At 46.2% G+C, this 7,772-nt stretch overlaps 1 protein-coding gene across 2 annotated transcripts; it reads right to left on the minus strand.

The window, feature by feature from the left end:
- Nucleotides 1-1,481: 1,481 nt before the first annotated feature.
- On the minus strand, nt 1,482-7,371 carry LOC146065862 (uncharacterized). Of its 2 annotated transcripts, XM_083179072.1 has the most exons (3): nt 6,803-7,371; nt 5,319-6,695; nt 1,482-4,608 (listed from the first exon to the last, which is right to left on the minus strand). In XM_083179072.1, the coding sequence occupies exons 2-3, from the start codon at nt 5,808-5,810 to the stop codon at nt 3,958-3,960; spliced, it is 1,143 nt and encodes a 380-aa protein (XP_083035198.1). In that variant the 5' UTR covers nt 5,811-6,695; nt 6,803-7,371; the 3' UTR covers nt 1,482-3,957. The 2 variants fall into 2 exon arrangements, with proteins under 2 accessions (XP_083035198.1, XP_083035197.1); XM_083179071.1 differs by having other exon boundaries at nt 5,319-7,371.
- Nucleotides 7,372-7,772: the final 401 nt, after the last annotated feature.

A 7,772-nucleotide genomic window follows, 5' to 3' on the forward strand; every position in this document is an offset into this window, starting at 1 on the left:
AGGTATGCGGGGCCGCCCGGTAGGACTGCGTAAAATGTCTGTACCATATAGACTGCCAGTATATCCACTGCACCTGTATATATAACTGCACTGTATGTCTATATCACTGCTTTGTATGTCTATTACAAGCTGGCTCAGATGCATACGGCATTGTCTGTACCGTATAGACTGCCGGTCTATATCACTGCAGCTGTCTATTGTATGTATATCACTGCATTGTATGTATATCACAGGCTGGCTGTGCACTGTGTAACACTATCACTGCCTGTCAGAAAGGCTGCCTGAGGCGCAGCGAGCTCGCCCCACACAGGCAGAGAACCGCAATGATTGCTATATGTGCCTAGTAGCTTACTGTGTACTGCGGGCAGCACGGATGGTGTGATGGTTGGCATTGCTTCTTCACAGCGCTATGGTCATTTCCCATATATGACTCTAGCTGTGCGGAGTTTGTGTGTTCTCCCCGTGTTTGAGTGGGTTTACTCCGGGTACTCCGGTTTCCTCCCACAATCCAAAATATGAAACAGAAGTATGAAACTGTTAGCCGTACATATGGGCTTAATGTCTACGCCACCACATGGTGTACATAGTACCAGCTTACTGTGTATAGCTTGAACACTATCTCTGTTGGTCAGAGAATACTGTGTAGCGGTACCATATAGGCTACCCGCCTATTCTATGGCATTGCATGCCTTCTATACTTGTAGTACATTGTCTGACCTGTGCCTTTAGCTGCCGGTTCACAGTGCTATAATACTGCAACGTCTTCCAGTGACTGGGGCTCTGGCGCTGATGTCTTGTACATCCTGTAATGCTGGCCTATGCCCGCATTAGACTAGTACAGGACGGCTTATGCACAGGCTGCTACAATGCGTGGGTGATGCCCACAGGTACAGCCTCCTCTCAGGAGACTACTTGGGGTTGCCGGTGCAGATAGTAGACAAGTTCTTATCTGCACCGCCCCTGCAGCCTTGGATTGGCATCATCCCTTGGGTGAGTGCTTATCTGCCTCCGGACAAGGTCCCCAGAAAAGCCGTCCCCAACCTTGGCGGTTGTAGCTCTCCGCACAGTGGAAGCGCTCCTTACCCGCAGCTAGACGCGGATACCCCTGTCATCCACACTCCTCCGTCAGCAACAAAGGAGGACACCTGGGATTAGTATTCTCTAGAGGGGACCGCCGACGACGGTATGGAAGATGGGGGGCCTGTGATAAGGTGAATCCCCCACTTCGTCTTGAAGTGCCGACCTTGGTCTCGGCTCTCAACTAGGTCCTTCCCTTAAATGACCCAGCTGAGCCGCCTATACCTTTGGGAGTCTCCCTAGGTGTATTCTGGGTTTATTCCGTAAATCAGTGAACTTTACTAAGGTCATTAGTTTAGAGATTTCTAACTGGAAGTTTAGCTTGCCATCGGCAGTTTCCCTTCCTTTTACCCCGTTCCACAGGAGGACATAGTCCCCTGGGAGACTGTCCCTAAAGTGGACGCACTCCTGCCCCAGGCATCTGTTTGGGTGGCTAAGGCCTGAAGCTGGGTACACATATGTACAATTTCATTTTTCTTGCGACCGTTCGATCGACCGAATACACGTTCGGCCGTCCGAAACATACGACCGATCTGCGCGTACACATATGTACAATTTTACTGGCGACGTCCGATGTACTCCCGTCCAAACAATCGCAAGAAAAAGATTGTACCACCGTACACACTCTCCCGTTCTGGCTATTCGAACGATAAAAATGTACACAACATTATCATAATGGGCTGGATTAAAAGAGCATAGCAAAACGAGGCGTGATCACGGAACAAAGAATCGTTCGTGTAGTACAGTGAATAGAGCCGTGACTATTCATATCCATTGCTAGCTGTACTGGATATACGTACGTACGTTCGTCTATCGGTGCATTTGGGCCTTTTTAATCATGAGCTTGAGGAGAAGGAAGGCTCGTGCGTGCATTTTGGCTGCTATGGCCATCAGATTGCGGGCTATTAAAAAAAGAAAAAGGACCAAGAATCGGAGCTGCTGGACCAGAGACTGGCTTCTGAGGAGAGACACCTTCTCCCACATGCCATTGCTACAGGAGATACGGGAGAACAATCCTGATGATTTCAGGAATTATCTCCGTATGGATGACGCTACCTTCATGGAGCTGCTGACACTGGTTACCCCTTTAATAGAGAGAGAGGACACCTATTTCAGGAGGCCTATTTCTGCAGAGCAGAGACTGGTGGCAACGCTGCGTTATCTGGCAACAGGCAGGACCCTTGCCGACCTGAGATTCACAACCGCAATATCATCTCAAGCGCTGGGGTTGATAATACCAGACACCTGTGATGCCATCGTCCAAGTTCTACAGGAGAAATACATGAAGGTAAATATAGAAATTACATACATGTCCCCCATATGTATAGCTGTGCACATACCTGTACCCTATATGTATATCATTACAATGCCTGTTAATGTAATCTTTTACACCAGTGGGTGGGGGGTCATTTTGATAAGGCGGGTAATAGCTTTGAGGCTGCAATGGGGGAGGGCTGATGTGTCTAAAATCAACCCAACAGATTAATAATACGCGTATACTTTTATATTGCAGTTTCCATCGACCAAGGAGGAGTGGCAAAATATTGCACGTGATTTCCGTGATCTTTGGAATTTCCCTAATTGTGGTGGAGCTATCGATGGCAAACACGTCAGAATCATGCCCCCTGCAAAGAGTGGCTCTTTTTATTATAACTATAAGGGGTTCTTCAGCATTGTTCTAATGGCCATCGCTAATGCTCGATACGAGTTTGTATTTGTGGACATTGGGAAAAATGGTAGAGTTTCAGATGGAGGAGCCCTGGAGTATACCTTTTTCCACGACCAACTGAAAAAAAATCTACTGAATCTGCCAGAGCGGACTGAAAATGAGCACGGTTTGAACTTTGTTTTTGTGGCGGATGAGGCCTTTGCATTGCACCCTAATGTCCTTAAACCCTACCCACAAAGGGCACTGAACAGGGAACGGCGCATTTTTAACTATCGCCTGTCACGTGCCAGGCGAGTGGTTGAAAATGCGTTTGGGATTCTGAGTAATAAATTCAGAATTTTTCACAGTGCCATCAATCTGCGCCTAGATAAGATTGACAAAGTGGTGCAGGCCTGCTGTGTGCTGCACAACTACATGCGCAGAAAAGCGGTGCACACACAACAACTGGGGGCTACAGTGGACGACAGCCAAGTTGTTGACGAGCCTATTGGTCTGACAGCTTTGGCAAATAATTTAAACACCAGAAATGCATCAACGCAAGCAAAGTTGTCAAGAGACGAGTACTTGGATTATTTCAATGGTGTTGGGGCTGTGGAGTGGCAGAATGACATGATTGCTTAAAAATGTACGTTTTTGTCATTGTAAATATATTGTTTTTTGGTGTGTACTAATCAATATTTTGCCAATAAAATTTGTATACTCACAGTTCCGCACAAGTTGTCCTCTGCGTCTTATTGCAGCAAGGAGGGGGAGGTGGAGGCCGAATCACGGCAAGTGAGTGGTAGTACTCAGGTGCCAGGCATTCCTGGAGGGCACAATGCCACGGCACCTGGAGTGCAGACTGTACCCAGTACTGGTGTTTATGTACTAGCAAGTAGTTGCTCCACCACACCTATTTCTATGCCAATTTCTCCTGGTACTTTTGTACAGTCTCCAGGAGCAATACATGAAGGTAAATATTGAAACAACATGCATGTACCCCATATGTATATCTGTGCCCTATAGTCACCCTGCATGGTAAATGATATTTTCACACGGACACCAACTAGATTACAGAATTTTTAATTTTTGTATAAATTATTAACTTATAAACTTATAAAAAATATAACATAAATAACAAGGAAATAAATAATAAAGAAATACTTAAACATAAAAATATTTAAACTATATTATTAAAACAAAAATGCAATTAAATCAACTATATAAAATATTTACATCTGGTGGTAAACTTGGCCCACCCCATAATCCCCTGTATCCATCGGTGGTTGGGAGGGAGATGGAGTTTGGAAGGGGCCACCAGGTGGACCTGGTGGGAGCGTATTAGCCGCCGTTGCCGGTTGGTGCTGCCTTTGCCCAGTTGGTGGCTGTAAATGGTGATACTGGGGATATTGCACCGGGTGAAATACAGCTTGTTGGGGTATAGGAGCTGGGCTGATGGGTTGAAATTCAACCCTAGGCAGAGGGGTCTCATCGGTGAGACGTGTGTGCCGGGTCAGAGTCCCCACACGGGCCCGGTACAGCGTCTCATAAAATATGCGCTCTACCTCCACCCTTGTAGCCGGGTCCAACTTTCTCAAATTGTCCGCTAATACGCTCCCCACCCGGTCCGCATCATCCTCATCCATGCTCATCAATCTGTTGGCAGACTCCAGGATCTTGGTGGTTGCCACGTCCGCAGCATCTGGAGTCTGCCTCGGCCTTTTGCGCCCTCTTCTTGATGGTGCTTCTGCTGCACTTTGAGCGCTTGATGGAGGTTCACCGCTGGTCGTGGCGGTTGGTGTGGGGGTGGAGCAGAGGGTCGGTGAAGGCAGCTGTGATGCCACCTCCAGCGATGCCGAAGACTCCTCCTCAAATAGCGATGGCTGTAACAAAACAAGATGATGTATCACTATAGATTTTTAAGACTTCCATATATTTTTATATCTACGCAGAAGAACGCAGCCCACACACCACCATGTTGCTGCCATGGATGAAAGTGAGCTAGTTGAAGAGGCGTTATGATTGGCATCTCTGGAAACTAATTATTTAGATACCAGACATAACAAATACTAATTTAAACACCAGAAATGCATCTATGCGTGCTAAATTAACCAGGTATGAATACATGCAGTATTTTATTGGTGTTGGCGCTGTGGATTGGCAGAATGATATTATTTCGTTAATTTTACACCACAAAAAAATATTACAATAATCCGCGCCAGAAAGACTACAACAGTGTAGATACCAGGGATTACCAATGGCAACCAAAACTTCCAAATACAAAAAATGTGGGAAATGCACTTGCGATGTCTGAATATTGATCACTGTCTTCCCAGGCGGATAAGAGTATAGCTCCACCACTGAGAAGAACCAGAATTAGGGCCACAGAGAAGGTCAAATTGACGATGTAGAACCAAAAGGGTGGGGTATCGCCCCCTGCAACTGACCTCTCTGTTGTGCCCAACAGAGAGGTCAGTTGCAGGGGGCGATACCCCCCCCTTTTAATTTTACATGTTCACAATTTTTATACTGTACTTGCTGTTATATTTATCTTGTGTGCAAAAAATTTTTCAAAAAAAATCCGTCTACTTACTGTGCCGCAAATGGTGTCATCTGAAACCTCTTGGGTGCACGCGGAGGTGGAGGGTGCAGGCTGGTTCCTTGAAGTGTTGCCGACCGAATCCCTGGGCAGCTCCTGGTCCACCGTGAAGGCCAGCAGGTCATAGTACCACAGCCTGGGCACATACACTTGGTCTGCCCCTGCCCCAGACCGCTTTGAGGACTCAACCTTATTTAATTCCTTTTTAAATACGGTCCTCATATTAGCAATGCGAGTCCGGACCCACTCCACATTTGCTATGGGGTAGTATGTCTGGCTCACCCTCACCAGCTCCTCCAGAGCAGATAGCCTCTTCTGCCTATTCGAATGGTCTCTGGATTTGGTGTTCCATAAACAATTCTGATCCCTGTAGGCCTCAATGAAATCCTTCATAAATTCGACATTTTTTTCTGCCATGGTTGAATTTCTGTGCCAAAAAATAAAATAAAAAGGCATATTATTTTCTTGATACAAAAAGCACACCATAAACCATTTAATGTACAGGTGTTCAGTCTGTGGGCCACTAGATATACTGTAGCTATAGTACAGGAGTTGAAAGTCTGTGGAACATAGGATACACGGTCACTACAAGCCCCAGCATACCCCTGGCCCACAGATTGAAGTCCCTGTCATAGAAAACTACACATTTTGTTTTAATACTCACCGAAATAAATGTCGATACAGTCCGGAAAATTCGCTGCGCTGCTCCGATCAATCCAACAGCAACGACGGAATATTCTTTCGTGCAGAACGTGGCTTGAAACACAGTGATTGGATGAGCACAGGAATCTCCGCCCCACTCACGTGCTTCGCGTCACACAGACACGGGACATCGAGGAGCCATGTCGGAGGGTCTGGCGCCACCGCATATGGGGGAGGCCAGTACAGAACCTTTGATTTCCAAATCAGTGATAACCACAGATAAAGAAATCGCTGACAGACAGGACAACAAGGAGAAAAAAGTGACGCGCGCATCCGCCATGTCATCTGCAGAGGTGGAACTGATGGTCAAAATGCTGGATAGAAGGGACTACGATTGTTCGAGAAAAACATACCCCAAGACAAATTACAGAAAAGAAATTATTATGCAGCGTGTATGCAAGGAGATAAAGGAGAAGTTTGGGAAAAGAAGGTCCAAATACCAGCTCCAAAAACGGTGGTCGGACCTGAAGCACAAGGAGCAGGCCAAGCTGAAGAAAATTCGTGGAATTATTAAAAGAAGTGAGTCCAATGCCCTAGGTGGCTTTATTAATATACTGTCATGATCCATTACATTTTGAGTGTTTTGCTGACATGTTGCTTGTTTTTATTTACTCAGAGGAAATCCAATCCAGGAGAAGGCATGAGGAAGGCAGAGACAGGGCCTCCAACCTAAAAATAAAGAAGGAGAGTACAACAGGTAAGGTTTTGTACCAGCACACCAACAGAACAACACATGTTTTATACACACAACAAGGGGTAGTAATATGTCACTTTACCTTGTCACTATAGATGATATCCAGGCTGCGCAGCCGATGGAAGGGACCACAGAGGGCCACCAAGTGATTGCGATCACCAGCAGTGTAGATGGTGAGTGTATACTGCAAATCATCTTTATGGGATAGTGACGTATCATTTGTGGAAAGGTAAACATTTCTTTATCTGTACTTATTATAGATATCATCGAGATTTCAGATGTCAGTGCAGAGGGGGAGAAGAACACACCATCACCTGACACGTCCAGCGACGAAAGCACAATGCAAGAAAACATGACACAAGTCCATAAATGTCTACAAGAACTAAGCGGGAAAGTCCATACCGTAGCCCAAAAAATTACAAAAATCCAAAAAGGCGTAGCAGTAGTACACTCTTTATACGAAAAAATTTATAACGGTTTGCATTATAAAGTCAAAAAATAGTTTGTGTACTTTATTTTACTTGGTTCTCCTTCTTGTTTATTTGGAGGCCAGCAGCATGCACCTTAAAATGGTGCATGTCATGGCAAGCAGTCCCACGGCAGCAATGCATCACATGTGAGCAGGCCGGGATGTTCCCATGTGATGCGTTGCTGCCGTGGGACCGCTTGCCACTACATACACCACCATGTTCAAATGTGTTTTCATGTTTTTTTGGGTGGGTGGGCTTTCCTGCTAAACCTTCACACGTGGCACTTATGTCATGGCAAGCAGTCCCACGGCAGCAATGCATCACATGTGAGCAGGCCGGGATGTTCCCATGTGATGCGTTGCTGCCGTGGGACCGCTTGCCACTACATACACCACCATGTTCAAATGTGTTTTCATGTTTTTTTGGGTGGGTGGGCTTTCCTGCTAAACCTTCACACGTGGCACTTATGTCATGGCAAGCAGTCCCACGGCAGCAATGCATCACATGTGAGCAGGCCGGGATGTTCCCATGTGATGCGTTGCTGCCGTGGGACCGCTTCCCACTACATACACCACCATGTTC

This window comes from Crinia signifera, chromosome 1 (assembly GCF_055691185.1).
Source record: "Crinia signifera chromosome 1, ASM5569118v1, whole genome shotgun sequence".
Classification (NCBI taxonomy): domain Eukaryota; kingdom Metazoa; phylum Chordata; class Amphibia; order Anura; family Myobatrachidae; genus Crinia; species Crinia signifera.